Below are 16561 nucleotides of genomic sequence, written 5' to 3' on the forward strand. Positions count from 1 at the left end.
TATTTTAATTTCATTACACTTGAAGGCCGTAAAATATGACACAACAACAAGTTCATAACCTCATGTTAAGAAATACAAATGTACAGAAATGATATTGGATGGTTTACTGAATAAGAATTAAAAATCCAACCTGGTTTTGAGCTACTGAGCGGGATGAGCTTAGAGATTAGTATTTCTGTAATCCTGGTTCCAGCCGTGATTGAGTTTGAAGTGAAGTGATATGAATCTGTTTGATGCTGAAGCGGCTGCAGAAGAAACAAAAGCACTGAATTGAATTCATGTTTGTACTTGCATTTCTTAACTGTTTTTTTTGTTCTATGTATTAACATTTCAATTAAAAATTTGTTAAAATTCTCAAGATTTCTGCCTGGCGACTGTAAACGACGCGACAGCATCTCCTGAGAATGATGTGGCGCAGACGTTTTCTCGGGTCCCCCCCCCCCCGAAATCCCACTTTTCCACTGAGCTCTGATTTCACTCGCCGTGGGAAGTCATAATTACGACATTGGGTTACTCCGTATAATCAGTCTGTCCAGTTCTCGGAGGTCTGAGCCTCCCACCCCCCCCCCTGGCCGGTGCTGATCCAGTACACCGATCAAGATCACACAGCAACCGTTGAGTTTGGATTGACTCAGGATGGAGACACAAACACACAAGGGGAGTGTGCAAAGCAGGTCATGTTGCCAAAGAAATGCGGTGATGTAAAAAGCACAAAATAAGTATCTCAGCGTGGTAATTATGTACAGAAATTCATTGCCGAACTTGATTATATTATACACAATATTTGTGTAAATGTATACAGTATGACTGATAAGCAAGTGAGATATCAGAAGAATGTGCAGAACAAACAGCACGTATGTAGTTTAATAAATAAGGGATATTATAAATGGACGTTCTGCCTTGGCGTTGAATGTGTCAGATGTTTGTTTCCTGTCCGTGATGGAGCCTTTATGCGTCTGTGTCTAGGAGGTAAATGCAGGCGGTGAGGCCTCTCGGCTGCGCGTCAACAGCGCCATCTACTCATCGGCCACTCAAGACACACCGAGGGCCCTTTTATTGAGACCAAGGCATTGATCTATTGGCAATAAAAGCCAATGTGTTACAGGCGCCGTGAGGCTCACGGGTCTCAGGAAGTCCACAGTGATGACGGAGGACGGGACAGCTCATAAACACGCTGTCAGGGGAGAGCAAACAGAGTCAGGGGATTAACCGGACTCGGATTTACAACACGCCGCTTTAACGATGTGAAAAACCAACGAGAGAGCGGGGCAGCCGACGACAAAAGGCCCGAGAGATGTGTGCGACGGGCCCACCTGGCACAGCACTTAAATAACCATTACAACGCCCACGAAACCTTTACAAATCCCCTCTACAGGTCAACAGTGTCATTTAAATATCACTGAGGTCATGGTGCCAACGTCACTGCCGTTTACACTAGCTTTGTGGATTTATAAAGTTGCAGTTATTTACTTTTGTCATACTGGTGCTGTTGTATAAGACTTGTGGTGTGGGGGAGTTATTTGAATGTCATGGTTTATGTATTTATAGTGTGTGTGTTTTTTTGTACAACTATTTATTATATTTGAAATATACACTACATTGATGAAAAACCTTAATTTACTTATGTAGCAAGTGATTAATACACACCTTCCTTGCTTCCTAAACATTTTCCATGTGGACTCCATACTGCGGCAACATTTTAAAATTTAAATCATTTTTAAATTTTCATTTCCAAGGAGCTAATGCACCCAACATCCTTCCCACTCGTGTGTACCTTGGGTCCTGTCGCTCCCGCCCAGTGCCACCAGGGGGCGCCACGTTCCGGTTCCATTACCCTCGGGCAGTGACGTAATAGTTTGTGCGACATTCTTTCCCTCCCGACGGAAACGTCAACTGTCGGAGACGTCGCTCGCTGCTGCCCGGTGGGTGTTTGGAGAATCATGGCGTCGGGAACAGGGGAGCCGTCCAGCGGACACGATGCCGAGTTGGACGAATTGTTGGACAGTAAGCGTTGACCCTCGAGTCGGACTTTTCTAACCTAAGGACGGTTTGTCGTGATTGGACCGAGACCCCCCCCCCTCCTCCTCCTTCTCTCTCTGGGGTTAGCTTGGTGGGACCTCCCGCTTGGGTCCTTTAGACTGTCCTTTAATAATTAGCTGGAGGTATCACTGACAGTCGGACCGGTCGTTATATTATTATTGTTATTGTTATTATTATTATTATTATTATCCAAAGCGCCCTAATAAAACGTGCCATGTGCGAGTTGATGTGCGAGTGGAGCACTTTGCTAATGCTAAGCTAACTTCGCTAGCTGTGACCCTGATTGGGTCGTTCTTCCCCTGCAGCGTGAATAACCTCCTTCGTACGTTCTTTAAAACGTGTCCGAGCTCGATTTGTGTTGCTTCAGCAGATCGAGGTGTTGTTTGTGAGCTTGTGCAGTGACACGAGTTTGTTTATGTGCAGTGTTGTTGTTTTGAGATGTAATATGACTCATTTCGCCCTCAGCTCTTCACATAGTGAATGGCTTGTGATTTTTTTTCACTCTGGCTGATGTCTTTGCCCTTTTTTTATTGATAAAAGAACACCTGTGTTTACATGTTAAGTACTAATAATAATATTAGTAAGTAATATAGTAATATCATTGAGTTTTACTAACAACAACAACCACACTATTCTACTCAAAACATATTTGCTTTCATTCATCATTAAATATTTTCTGCCTCAGTTTACAAGTCAAATGTTGTAATGTCAGTTTATTTGGTTCCTTCTGTTAAAATAAATGGTGTCTAATAAAATAGACCTGCAAACAAACAGAACCTCCTCACCTGCAGCTGTCATGGCCGGATTATTGTGAAACTGTGTGAAAGGTTGATTCACAACCTTTTATTGTTTTAGAGATTGCATTTCATGGGGCTTGTTATCAGCACGGTTACACTAACTGACAACATAATGTTTAATGTATCTCACAGCGGACCAGCTGCATATTAGCGTGACCCAGTACGGTTCCAACAGCACCGTTTTAGATAGCTGTTCCCTGTTAAACCTGAACGGACTTTTTGTTTCATGGCTCTCCTTTTGCTTTATGAAAAGTCTTGAATTGGTCTCATAGTCTTAAAAATAACAGTTATGCAGCCCCACCCCGCAGGAAAATACAGGACAGAAATCCCTTCAGTGGTCAAATCCTCAGGAATTCACTGCAGGAGCTGTGTGGAGATTCATGTTTCAGTCCCGTAGCAGCTTAAACTGATGAAACAATGTTTCTGACATTGTCTTTTTCTTGAAGGCGCCCTGGATGACTTTGACAAGACGCCCGCCCCTCCAGCCCCCGAACCTGCAGCCGCCGCCTCCTCCTCAGCCGCCGGCGGCGCAGAGAAGGTCGGTTCTCCTTGTACTGACGGAGCCTCGTCTTAGGATCCACTTTTTGTCAAACTCTGACAGATGGAAGCTCTGTTGCTATATCTCTGATTTTCTTAGTTTTATTGCCAGACGACCTTTGCTGCTGTCAAGTGTTGGATTCGGCCTGTTGTGCAACAAGTAACTGTTTACACGGTTCAGGCCCCGCCCCCATTAGAGACGACGCTTCTCTGCTGCAACCAGTGACTGGCTAAAGAACCAACTGTTTAACAGACATTGTCAGTGAAACAAAAAACTATTGTGGTCTGATACAAGTTATTAATCAGGAGCTTTACGTGTGTTTTATCCTCCTGCGTAGCCCCCTCTGCTTGAGGACAGCAAACTCTTTGAGACTCTCTTTGAGGGGGACATGGCCACCCAAGCCAGGGAGGAGTGGGAGAAGGCCATGACTGAGCTGGCCCACGAGGAGCCCGAGTTACTGCAGCACTTCCATAAACTGTCGGAGGCCGCGGGCAAAGTTGGTACGTTCTCCGAGCGGCCTGCATGTGCCTCTTCTCACTTTCATGGTTCCCGTAGCCCAAACGTTTCGTGTTGTCTGCACAGGCACCGACACCGCCTCCCAGCAGGAATTCACTTCCTGCCTCAAAGACACCCTGCGTGGCCTGGCCAAAAATGCAGACAACCTGCAGGTGGGCGGATCCCAAGGAGCCGATTGTTGTGAATCTGCCGTTGGCATGGAGGAGTTTACCGACGCTCGGTGTGTTGTGTCTCTCCCTCTCTCAGTCCTCGGGGCTCGCCGGGGACGACCTCGTCAAGGCTCTGGAGGGCCTGGGATTGGAGGAGGGCGGCGAGGGAGGAGGCGGCGGCGGCGACGACGGGAACATCCTCCCGGTCATGCAGTCCATCATGCAGAACCTCCTCTCCAAAGAAGTGCTCTACCCCTCCCTCAAAGAGATCACCGCCAAGGTGAGCGTTTGTGTCGCCGGGGCAAATCGCTGCGGCCCGTGGTCACCCGTCACCCGGAGCCACTCGTGATTCGCCAATGTCTCTCCCCGCCTCCCAGTACCCAGAGTGGCTGGAGGACAACAAGGCGAGCCTCAGCCCGGAGGACTTCCAGCGCTACGAGCAGCAGGCCCAAATCATGGGAGAAATCTGCAAGAGCTTTGAGAACGAGGAACCGGGGGCGGAGGATAAAGAAGGAAAGTTTGAGAGCATCATGGAGCTGATGCAGAAGGTAAACACAGGGCGCGTTGGACCTTTAGGTTCATGGAATGTTAAGTGTTAATGAAGCCCAGGTGTTTGCTACGATGTCTTTTGTTTTGTAATTCTTGAATCAGCATTCAACCGTAACTGCGACTTATTTAGGTGACACAGATCGCTCAATAAGTTGGAACTCTTATTACTCTCATTATCCTTTACTTAAATTTGAAGAGAGAATGAAACTCAATCACGGATTATAACGTTTTTTACTTGCAGCTTCAGGACCTGGGCCAGCCGCCCAAAGAGCTCGCCGGCGACGCGGTAAGTTTCCGCTGCTCTGCGAAAAAACAAATGTGCAAACTGCTCGTGGACGTTCCATAGTCAACTTTGACTCATTTCTGGGGGAAGAAAGTTTTTTAAATTGGAACATTGGAAAAAATCAGCATCCCCACATTAATGAATCAGAATATCTGCTCCTCTGTCTTCCAGCCTCCAGGCTTCAACTTCGACATGGAGTCCCTCAATCTCCCCGGAGGCCCCGGGGGGGCCGGGGCGGGCGAGCAGTGCTCCGTCATGTGATGAGGCGGCGGTGCGGCCCAATCAGAAGCACCGGAACCAACGGGTCCCTCCGTGTGCGCCGGACGACCAGAAGGGAGGGGGAAGAAAGGGGGGGGGGGTTGTGAGGCAAAAGTCAGGCAGGAGAGCGACCGGACCGCTCGACACCGTTCTCCCTCAAGGAGACACACACACACACACACACACACACACACCGAGCTCTCCCTCCAATGTCTACAATCAGCGGGACATTTCTGAATCGGTCTGCGTTTGCCGCGGCTCCCTCACGGTTTAGTTTTAACGCCATTACTTTAAAAAAAGAAAAAACCCACAGCTGTTCTTTCGTGTTGTTGTTTTTTTTTTTACTAAACTGTTTGCCCTCATGGTGAAAGATGAAATCTATCAAACAGCCTCACAGGTATTAACGGTGCCTTCGCAAGATGACTTAAGTTATTATTATTGATCTTTTAGGGTTTGCCGTCATTCAACTAAGCGCTTTAACATTATAGTTTTACAGTGGTGTGAATTCTGCGATCTCGTCCCATTTTTACGCCAAGTAAGCAATAATTCTTTGGTACTTCATTAACAAAACGCCTTTGTTTCTGTGCAGGCTGTAACTTAACGAGTTAATTACTTTTTAACGTTTGAGGAAACGGGAAGAAAAGTAATGTACATTTTGTTCATTATTTAAATGCAACAAAAAAAAAATACTAGAGGATCGAACACCTCATTAGAAGTTTCCAGCGGGGATTGTAATTCAAACAACTAATTTAAAAAGCCCCCCCCCCTCACCCACCTAAGATATTTACTCCTGTATGCCTCTGCTGTGGTGAGTGTAGAGTTTCTGTCCAAAGTGATTCCCGGTGTTTGTCACGTGCAGAGTGATGTTTCGTCTGCTCCCGGCTAGGAAAGACATTTCCATTGACAGAACACGGCGTTCTTTCCAGAGTTGTCCGTCCTTTATACAGAAACATCGGGGGGAGGGGGGGCTGATGACACGCTGGCTTGGCCTGGTTGGGTTTTTGTTTACTCCGGCAGGGCCACTTTTCACCAGCGCACACCTCAGCGCCCGTAGAGCGAGAGGACGGGAGGTCACGTGACCATCGACTCATCAGTTACTGTTGAATAAAGGATTCAGTCAGCGGTGGATTTACACTAAACGCGGCTGCTGTGGAGGCTGCTGTGGAGGTCCATGTGGAGGCTGCTGTGGAGGTCCATGTGGACGAGGGGGAATCTATCCAACTCTCAGGGCCAATGCACACAAGCCCACGGCAACGTTTAAAAAAAAAAAAAAAAAAGCCTCCTATTTGACCGTCTTGTTTCGTAAATATATGAAATAAAATGGTATAACGCAAACTGTGTATGTTGTGAATTATTAGTCCCAGCTTTTGGCAATTTTAGCAGCAGCAAGTGATTATAACCACATTCAGACAGTGTTGTGGGTTATACCTACCTATTTTATATATTTATTACTTAATTAGGATCCATTTACAGATTTACAGACCATTTATAGATCTCTTAAAAACACGAATGAGCTGAACGCGAAGTGATGGAGATTCAAACAGCTGGAGAAATGGACCCTGTGTTTTCCACAACTATAGAAGCGCAGACTGTAGAAACAGTCCGCGTAGATCAGCCGCAATGGAATAATCAACAGCGTGCCTGTCAGTTCGGTTCTATGCGCTGTGGATCTATTCGCCGCCGCCGTGGAGCTTTCTGCGTCAAATCCTCCGCTCACAACTTTATTGTTCAACAAACCGGAAGACAAAACGGGCTACGTGTCAGGAAACAGAATCGGCTAAATGGGCGAAGGCGAACCGACAGCCTGAGTTCACCTATCTGGGAATATTCGAGTCGTTGAGTTTTTTTTTGTCCGCGGGGAGTTACGTCGTTCCACGACATTAACGTTGTGACTTGTGTTATTGTCAAAAGACGATGTTGACAAAATTTGAAACCAAGTCGGCCCGTGTCAAAGGTAAGATGCTGCCCGCTAGCTAGCTAGCTAGCTTAGGCGCTAACGGTAGCTCGTCGACGTTATCCGGATCGATTGTTGATTTTTCTTAACGCACGTTATGTCTATAAATAAGGTATTTAGTTATGTGTATACATAGCACATTTAAAAACGTTTGTCATGTCTTGTTTAAATGTGGTTTTGTTGAAAACACGAAGGTTTCCCTAGGCTACCCTTTAGCAATCCAACGTTCAACTTCGCTAACTTGTGTAAAACGTCTGTGTGTTTACGTGGACAATAACGCAAGCTGTCCTGACATTGACGACAATTATAATCCAATACGTGTTTTATTGACCGTATGCACCGGTGTTGATCAACTGTTTTTTTTAAATTTATTTCAGGCCTGACTTTCCATCCGAAGAGGCCATGGGTTCTGGCGAGTTTGCACAACGGCGTCATCCAGCTGTGGGACTATCGCATGTGCACACTGATCGACAAGTTCGATGAGCACGATGGTGAGCAGCGGTGCAGTGGATGTAGTCTGCTATCAGACTATTATTATTATTATTATTATTATTATTATATTGTATTTGATGTAATTCGTGTGGGGCTTTTTTTTGGGCGGCCACAGGTCCCGTCAGAGGAATTGACTTCCACAAGCAGCAGCCCCTGTTTGTGTCTGGAGGAGATGATTATAAAATCAAGGTGAGACTAGCTGCCACTAATTTGCCACGAATCATTTATTTTGTATTAAATATATATTTTTTTATTTTATGCTTTCTTGACTTCTTTATTGTGATGCTCATAATTTGAAAGCCACGGATGCTATTAAAAGTTTTAAATTAGATCATAATTTTGTGTTGACCATCAAGTCATAATCCTAATTCATGTAATTCTTACACTATGTCTAAATGCTGTACATGTACATGCTGAGTAAGTATTCCTATTTTCATTCAGGTGTGGAACTACAAACTGAGGCGCTGCCTCTTCACTCTCCTTGGACACCTTGACTACATCAGAACTACCTTCTTCCACCATGTGAGTTGTGTTGATACTGTCAAAATACATCTTCTCTCTGATTCTGAAGGTACAGAGTGACTCCATCATCCTGTCCATGCAAATTAGAGTTAGAGTTAATTAATCCAACCATTTTCTTCACTGCAGGAGTACGCCTGGATTCTGAGCGCCTCGGATGACCAGACCATTCGCATCTGGAACTGGCAGTCAAGGACCTGCGTCTGGTAACACACGCTCAAGAGAAACATAGTTCATAACAGGACTGTTTAGTTATAATAAAGATTCTAACATGGGGCCTTTCATGTCATACAACCTACCCAACCGATGCTTATTAAGAAGAAAGATTTCCTGTTATCTTCTGACTCCCTCCCCTTTTTCCTCTCTCACCTGCAGTGTGCTGACCGGCCACAATCACTACGTGATGTGCGCCCAGTTCCACCCATCTGAGGACCTGGTGGTGTCAGCCAGTCTGGACCAGACCGTGCGAGTGTGGGATATCTCCGGTGAGCGCCTGGGGACGGCTGAGCAGTGGGCAGCGGGCTGGGTTGACTGGGGCGGGGGGGGGTGGGAGGGTAGAGTGGTATGAAGGAAACGAGGAAGGAACAGGACACATTTAAAGTCCTGAACCACCTCTTCTTCCTCAGTTACTTGTAGAGGACAAATCTCTATGGGCTGTTTGCAGAAACATCTCTCCTCCCAGAAAGTCTGACCGGGAAATCTGTGTATTCTGAGAACCAATTCTGTGCTGTTTCTAAATGAAGCTGTTCTCAAAGATTTTACCGGTCAGACAAAAATAAGAAAGGGGATGTGTTTCTGTGCCTCTGCATGCTCTTGAAATCTATGCTTGTTTCTTCTTCCTTTTTATTCTCTCATTAACTAAACCATTACTTGTCTTTCATTACCTCTCACTTGCTTACCTGTCAAAATGCAAAATGCTGCCTTGGGCTACTTTAACGTCTACATTTTCTCACAAAGAGCATGGTTACACTAATACATTCAGCTTTTATTAGCTCCTACATTATAGCAGGGTGAAGAAATTGCACGCTTGACTCACCATGTTGCATTCATTTAACTCCAGGGACGCTTACTTTTTTACCTTAATTAAGGAATTTGCATCTCCTCCCCCATTACTTACAATTTTTTCATTCATATAAAATGCATCAAGATGATGAACCGTAACTACTAACTAGTTTGAAAGTATTTATCTTATGAACTTAAACCTTCAACCATTTAATTTTGGACTCTTCCTGGCATGACATTTGCACAACTAGCTTTACTACTCAACATAGAACAGCAAATATACAAGTCTATATATTTGTGTACTAAAAGTTACCCAACTCTGAGCCAACTTAATTCCTAACCCATAACAGCCATGTTGCATTGTATTAACTCTGCATGGTACAGTGCATCAGACTAAAGAACAGCTACTCGTATTCCTGCCATCCAACGCCCCACCAGAGCACGTCTTTTACAACGTCACGCACCACCACCACCCACCCACCCACCCACCCACCCACATCAGCCGGGTCTACGCGCTCCCTGTGACCTCCTTACCCCATGCTCTCGCTGGAAACATCCACACCTGCACCACCCCTCCCTCCACCCCTCCACGTGTCATCTCCATGGTGCTGTTGAACCATCTGTTCACCACGTCTTTCATTGCCAGGAATCATTAATGCAAGCTGTGCTTTCTCATTCTCATTTTTTTTAGTCCCAGCTCTCGCTTGAGTCTGAAAGCAAATCCGTATCTTTCACTGCAAATTAAGCCAATCATGTAATGGTGGTTTTCTTCTGTGTGTGTGTGTGTGTGTTTCATTAACCAAATCAACCGTACGCGATGGTTTACAGACTCAAGAAGGCAGGGACCGAGAGAGCAAAGCTTGTTTTGGTGTATTTGGGCTGTTTGTGTGTTCAATGGTCCAACAGTTCTCCCTCCTTTAAAAAAAATAAGCTCCGTCCCTTTTATATTGCTTAATATTTCATTATTTGAATCATTCGTACCTCGGTTTATTCCTCCCCTGTATTTTGGTGGACTTGTGTAACATAAATATGGCTCCTTCCTTGCACGCGATGCCCTGAATGTTGGTTCCAGGTCTGAGGAAGAAGAACCTGTCCCCCGGCGCCGTGGAGACGGACGTGCGCGGCCTCTCCGGTGTCGACTTGTTCGGTGCCTCTGATGCGGTTGTTAAGCACGTCCTTGAGGTGAGCAGCGTGTGTCACATGTCTGACGTGTCCAGCCCATAGAATAAAAACAATCCCGTGTGTGTGTGTGTGTGTGTGTGTGTGTGTGTGTGTGTGTGTGTGTGTGTGTGTGTGTGTGTGTGTGTGTGTGTGTGTGTGTGTGTGTGTGTGTGTGTGTGTGTGTGTGTGTGTGTGTGTGTGTGTGTGTGTGTGTGTGTGTGTGTGTGTGTGTGTGTGTGTGTGTGTGTGTGTGTGTTCAAATGAAAGTAATAAAAAATGTAGACTCGGCACCTTTTTAGTGGAACTTGACTGTGTGTCTGTCTGCAGGGTCACGACCGGGGGGTCAACTGGGCCGCCTTCCACCCCACCATGCCGCTCATTGTGTCCGGGGCCGACGACCGGCAGGTCAAGATCTGGAGGATGAACGGTATGCGACGCAGGCGCAGGTCGTCCACGCGATGGAGCTGAAGCCCGTCCTGACATTTTATTTTTTTATTTTTTATTCAATCCGTCCGTGTCACGTTCCAGAGTCCAAAGCGTGGGAGCTGGACACGTGCCGCGGTCACTACAACAACGTGTCCTGTGCCGTCTTCCACCCGCGCCAGGAGCTCATCCTGTCCAACTCTGAGGACAAGAGCATCCGGGTGTGGGACATGTCCAAGAGGACCGGAGTGCAGACCTTCCGCCGGGACCACGATCGCTTCTGGGTGCTGGGGGCTCACCCGAACCTCAACCTGTTTGCTGCCGGTAGGTCGGGACTCTGGAGGATTTTTTTTTTACGCATGTGTAACTTGTGTCACTTGAATATTTGTGCCTGTGTGTCATCCCCAGGTCACGACAGCGGCATGATCGTGTTCAAGCTGGAGCGCGAGCGCCCCGCGTACGCCGTACACGGCAACATGCTGTACTACGTCAAGGACCGCTTCCTCCGCCAGCTGGACTTCAACAGCAGCAAGGACACTGCTGTGATGCAGCTGCGCAGGTCGGTCGTCTGCTTCTGACCCGCCGCCCTCCTTTAATGTTAATTTTTTTTGAGGAAATATTTGGGTGGAAGTGAGCGTAACGTGACGTTTGATCTCGATTCTTCTCCTAGTGGGTCGAAGTTCCCGGTGTTCAGCATGTCCTACAACCCCGCTGAGAACGCAGTCCTGCTCTGCACCGTAAGAGTCCTTGTTTTTTGAAAAAAATCAAATGCAAACTGGTATCTACAGCTGATGTTTAATGCTCAATGCTCTTTACCTCCTGCAGAGGGCGACCAACCTGGAGAACAGCACCTATGACCTCTACTCTATTCCCAAAGAAAGCGATTCTCAGAACCCTGATGGTAAAAAAAATGTTTTTTTCCTCACACTTTGCTTTCATTATCTTTGTTGCTTCGTGTAAGGTGTTTTTAATTTTTTTTTTTTCTCAGCACCGGAGGGGAAGAGGTCGTCTGGTCTGACTGCCGTCTGGGTGGCCAGGAACAGGTTTGCTGTCTTGGACCGTATGCATTCTGTAAGTCTGTTTGCAAGATCCAGATGTTATGAAGATGATTTGAAGTAGAATAAAGTAATAACTTGACATGGACTCTATCTGGAAAGTTAGGGAATTCATAGCAAATAATTGAAAGGCAGACATGGACATTTAAATTGACCCTTTGACTTAATTTAAAGTGTGTATGATTTATACAGGTAAAAGTAGCCCATCAGTGGATGTTCTTAGTGTAATTTATTCAAATCTCACATTTAATGTTAAGATTTAAGTAATAATAATAACTTATTTTCATGGTATCATTCTTTATGTATTTAATTGCGCACTATTTATTGAGTATATGCATTGGTTATTTTTATTTATTTGTTGCTCATTCTAAAAACATTCCAATCTCACTCGCAGCTGCTGATCAAGAACCTGAAGAACGAAATCGTGAAGAAGGTCCAGGTGCCGAGCTGCGAGGAAATCTTCTACGCCGGCACGGGCTCGCTGCTGCTGCGAGACGCCGACGGCGTCACGCTGTTCGACGTGCAGCAGAAGCGCTCTCTGGCCACGGTGAAGATCGCCAAGGTGAAGTACGTGGTGTGGAGCGCCGACACCAGCCACGTGGCTCTGCTGGCCAAGCACGGTGGGTGGATGAGCGCAGTGGTGCCGACGGCTTCTCCTTTGTTAGGAAGCTATTTGTTGGTTTCAAACTAGACGGGGAATGTGAAAAATGAAAGAAAACCAATATAAATCTGTTTTTGGGCCCTTTTCTCGTCCCTCAGCCATCATGATCTGCAACCGCAAGCTGGAGAGTCTTTGCAACATTCACGAGAACATCAGAGTGAAGAGTGGAGCCTGGGACGAGAGCGGTGTCTTCATCTACACCACCTCCAACCACATCAAATACGCCCTCACCTCCGGGTAAGCGCCGCCTAGTACAGCAGCAGTCGGTTTCATAGCTGGAAGAGTAGACGATCATCGATTGAAAGCCTCTAACGTGGAGCCCTCGCCGTGTTTGCCTGCAGTGATCACGGCATCATCAGGACCCTGGACCTGCCCATCTACGTGACCCGCGTCCGAGGGAACAGCGTTTACTGCCTGGACAGGGAGTGCAGGCCGCGCGTCCTCACCATCGACCCCACAGAGTACCGCTTCAAACTGGCCCTGGTCAACCGCAAATATGATGAGGTGGATAAAACATCGAAGCCTACTTCTTTGGAGTATTGAGACTCAACGTAGGAAGGTTTTGTGGATTTCTGTTTAACTCCTTTTCGTTGCTGTTGCTCCAGGTCCTCCACATGGTGCGTAATGCCAAACTGGTGGGCCAGTCCATCATTGCCTACCTGCAGAAGAAGGGCTACCCGGAGGTGGCGCTTCACTTTGTGAAGGATGAGAAGACCCGCTTCAGTCTGGCTCTGGAGTGTGGGAACATCGAGGTGAGCTGCTGCTAAATACACCTTTCAGACAGAATTGGATTTGGAGCTGTAGTTTGAAGAAACCCCCCCCCCCCCTCCTCTGCCTTTTTGCATCATTTTGACATCAGGTCGCTCTGGAGGCGGCCAAGGCTTTGGACGAGCGCAGCTGCTGGGAGCGCCTGGGTGAGGCGGCGCTGCTGCAGGGTCACCACCAGGTCGTGGAGATGTGCTACCAGAGGACCAAGAACTTCGACAAGCTCACCTTCCTCTACCTCATCACCGGCAACCTGGCCAAGCTGCGCAAGATGATGAAGATCGGTGAGTGACCTGAGACTGAAGGAACAAAGATGCGGTGGCGTCCTGTGATGCCCGTGAACTTGCATCCAATAGTCTTTTGTTCTTGTAGCTGAGATCAGGAAGGACATGAGCGGTCACTACCAGGCCGCTCTCTACCTGGGAGACGTCAGTGAGAGGGTCCGCATCCTCAAGAACTGTGGACAGAGTGAGTTCAAGTTTCATCTTCATCACGTAATAATTAATTCATCATTTATTTTCAACCAGGTGCCTGCATACCGTAGCCACTACGTCCATCTCATTGTTTTTCTGTGTGTGTTTCCAGAGTCTCTGGCCTACCTGACCGCCGCCACTCATGGGCTGAACGAAGAGGCCGAGGCGCTGAAGGAGACCTTTGACCCGGAGAAAGAGACGGTGTGCTTTTTATAAAAAACATTCTCTGTACACGGATTATCAACGTAGCACGAAAATACATAATCTCACTAAAGCAATGGTGGGTCTTTTTGTCCTGCAGGTGCCAGAGGTTGATCCCGATGCACAGCTGCTGCAGCCTTCTCCACCCATCAACCCTCTGGACACCAACTGGCCTCTGCTAACAGTGTCAAAGGGCTTCTTCGAGGGAGCCATTGCGGCAAAGGGTGAGTCAGAAGTACAAAAGTCCCAATTGTTGAAAGTCAGAATTAAAAAAAAAAAAATACCTTACTTTTTTTGTTGTGGCAACTGGTTTTGCCAGAGTGAAAACCATGTTTTTCTGCTTCAGGGAAAGCAGGTCAGATGGCTGCCGACCTGGACATGGAGGCCCCGGGAGGAGAGGGCTGGGGAGACGATGCCGAGCTCCAGCTGGATGAAGGTAAATTCATTGTCACTCAGCACTTTTTATATTTTTAAACATTGGCCTTAAAGTAAATGGATTGGACCACGAGTTGCATCTTTTGTATGAATACATTCTTCTGTCTCTCAGATGGTTTCATGGATGCCCAGGATGGCTCCGGGGAAGAAGGTGGCGTGAAAGAGGAAGGAGGAGGCTGGGAGGTGGAGGAAGACCTGGACCTCCCTCCAGAGCTGGTGAGTGAAATCCCACCAATCATAAAAACCTGAGTCGGCACAGGAACAGTGTCGATAGTTTACCCGTCAGGTCTCCTTGAGGTTATTGGAGTTTTTATACCTAACGTCTCAAAAGGACGACCCCGCCCCGCCCCTCACAGTACAGTATCTTTTCCCCCATCCGTCAGGACATACCGGGCGGTGCAGGTGGAGGAGCCGAAGACGGCTTCTTCGTCCCACCGACCAAAGGAATGAGCCCCACGCAGATGTGGTGCAACAACTCCCAGCTGCCGGTGGACCACATCCTAGCTGGCTCCTTTGAAACGGCTATGCGAGTATGTCTTCGGGTTTTTGTTTTTGTTTTTCTTAATACATTTTGTTATCGTTTTTTTTGGTTCCCTCTCTTTCCTGACGCTTATTGTTCCCCCTGTGTGCCCCAGTTGCTCCACGACCAGGTGGGAGTTGTGAGCTTCGAGCCCTACAAGTCGCTGTTCATGCAGACGCTGTCCAGGGGCCGCACCTGTTACCTGGGCCTGCCCTCGCTGCCCTGCCTGCGTGGCCAACCGCAGAGAAACTGGAAGGTACAGCGCCCCCCCCCCCCCTTCTCATAAGAATCACACTATGCTCTGAAAGGTGGAGACGGATGTGGATTTCATTCAAATGATTAATTAAAGTGTACTCGGTTCCTCGGTTTTTAGGACTGCGGCGCAAAGCAGGGATTGCCCGCCGTGGGCCTGCGCCTCTCCGACCTCATCGCCCGCCTGCAGCAGTGCTACCAGCTGACCACGTCCGGCCGCTTCGAGGAAGCCGTCGAGCGCTTCAGGGTCATCCTGCTGTCGGTTCCTCTGCTGGTGGTGGACAACAAGCAGGAGATCGCGGAGGTCAGTGACTTGAAACTCCAATCGTGGCACATTTTCAAAGCCTTCTGGCTGCTCAACGTGCCTGACTCTATAAGCGGGTGATGTGTTTCAGGCCCAGCAGCTGATCACCATCTGCAGGGAGTACATTGTGGGTCTGACCATGGAGACGGAGAGGAAGAAGTTGCCTAAAGACACCCTGGATCAGCAGAAGAGGCTGTGTGAGGTAAATCGCTCTTCATTGAAAGAGCTGCTGTTTTTTAGACTGACCATCTAACGCGCCTGTGTTGTTTTTGGTTTCCCCCCCCCCCCCCCCCCCTCGTCCAGATGGCTGCTTATTTCACCCACTGTAACCTCCAGCCGGTCCACATGGTGCTGGTGCTGCGCACCGCTCTGAACCTCTTCTTCAAGCTGCGCAACTTCAAGACGGCCGCCAGTTTCGCCCGGCGGCTCCTCGAGCTGGGGCCCAAGCCGGATGTCGCGCAGCAGGTCTGTTCATTTTGTGATTTTCAGTTTCGAGTTGGAAGCTCCTTTTTGTAGGCAACTGCTTCCTTTTGTAAGGGCCAAAAAGGCAATGAGGGATTTAAATTGGATTTTGAATCACTGCAGAAAATAATCTCTGTAAAGAACACATTTGTGGTATTTAAAGCTTTTGTTGAGATAATCTTAGCACCACTTTCCGGGTTATATTTTGAAATCCTAAACGCAGTCGGTTGGATTAAGTACTCTGCCGCCTTACCATCGCTCTAAATGTCCCCCCCCCACCATTCAGACTCGCAAGATTTTGGCGGCCTGTGAGAAGACCCTGACCGACGCCCACCAGCTGAACTACGACCCCCACAATCCATTCGACCTGTGCGCCGCCTCTTTCGTCCCTCTGTACCGCGGACGTCCCGTTGAGAAGTGCCCTCTGTCCGGGGCCTGCTACTGCCCCACCTACAAAGGCCAGATCTGCAGGGTCACACAGGTACGCCGGGGCGTCCCCCGTTCACATTAACAACGGGTTGCATCACTGTTCTTTTAAATCAGTTTAAAAAAATAAAAATCATTTCACCTCTGTAACCTTTTTCTTTTTTTAATTTCCCTTTTTATTTTCCAGGCGACTGAGATCGGTAAGGATGTGATCGGCCTGCGTGTGAGTCCACTCCAGTTCCGTTAGGAGGAGACGAGGAAGAAAAGACAAACACACCCACGGATAAATAATACTGTTATTATCACGGGAAATGAAAGCAGATGTG

The 16561-nt window shown here is 47.6% G+C and overlaps 3 protein-coding genes across 3 annotated transcripts in view; 2 read left to right on the forward strand and 1 right to left on the reverse strand.

Moving 5' to 3' along the window:
- Positions 1-16561, reverse strand: part of LOC119206994 (uncharacterized) — a gene marked incomplete at its 5' end in the record, with an annotated part of 242444 nt that overhangs the window by 132761 nt on the left and 93122 nt on the right. The gene's annotated exons all lie outside the window — the stretch shown is intronic.
- On the forward strand, positions 1871-5323 carry pex19 (peroxisomal biogenesis factor 19). Its single transcript, XM_037457680.2, has 8 exons — positions 1871-2004; positions 3284-3375; positions 3713-3875; positions 3958-4043; positions 4138-4320; positions 4418-4588; positions 4831-4875; positions 5044-5323. The coding sequence occupies exons 1-8, from the start codon at positions 1941-1943 to the stop codon at positions 5131-5133; spliced, it is 894 nt and encodes a 297-aa protein (XP_037313577.2). The 5' UTR covers positions 1871-1940; the 3' UTR covers positions 5134-5323.
- Positions 6862-16528, forward strand: copa (COPI coat complex subunit alpha). Its single transcript, XM_037457368.2, has 30 exons — positions 6862-7084; positions 7462-7575; positions 7692-7765; positions 8018-8098; positions 8225-8301; positions 8471-8580; positions 10170-10279; positions 10586-10685; positions 10787-11005; positions 11090-11240; positions 11352-11418; positions 11507-11582; positions 11670-11752; positions 12131-12356; positions 12496-12634; positions 12739-12901; positions 13003-13149; positions 13257-13446; positions 13535-13630; positions 13748-13836; positions 13937-14060; positions 14183-14272; positions 14384-14487; positions 14655-14801; positions 14907-15047; positions 15165-15347; positions 15439-15549; positions 15651-15812; positions 16096-16290; positions 16423-16528. The coding sequence occupies exons 1-30, from the start codon at positions 7045-7047 to the stop codon at positions 16480-16482; spliced, it is 3669 nt and encodes a 1222-aa protein (XP_037313265.2). The 5' UTR covers positions 6862-7044; the 3' UTR covers positions 16483-16528.

The sequence above is a fragment of the Pungitius pungitius genome, chromosome 15 (genome assembly GCF_949316345.1).
Source record: "Pungitius pungitius chromosome 15, fPunPun2.1, whole genome shotgun sequence".
Lineage (NCBI taxonomy): Eukaryota > Metazoa > Chordata > Actinopteri > Perciformes > Gasterosteidae > Pungitius > Pungitius pungitius.

Bases quoted from the DNA above. Each gene is read 5' to 3' on its own strand.
- pex19 (XM_037457680.2), top strand. From the start codon at position 1,941: ATGGCGTCGGGAACAGGGGAGCCGTCCAGCGGACACGATGCCGAGTTG. The intron at 2,005-3,283 runs GTAAGCGTTGAC...TTTTTCTTGAAG, and splicing joins GTTGGACGAATTGTTGGACA to GCGCCCTGGATGACTTTGAC. The intron at 3,376-3,712 runs GTCGGTTCTCCT...CCTCCTGCGTAG, and splicing joins CCGCCGGCGGCGCAGAGAAG to CCCCCTCTGCTTGAGGACAG.
- copa (XM_037457368.2), top strand. From the start codon at position 7,045: ATGTTGACAAAATTTGAAACCAAGTCGGCCCGTGTCAAAG. The intron at 11,583-11,669 runs GTAAAAAAAATG...TTTTTTTCTCAG, and splicing joins CGATTCTCAGAACCCTGATG to CACCGGAGGGGAAGAGGTCG. The intron at 13,447-13,534 runs GTGAGTGACCTG...TTGTTCTTGTAG, and splicing joins GCGCAAGATGATGAAGATCG to CTGAGATCAGGAAGGACATG.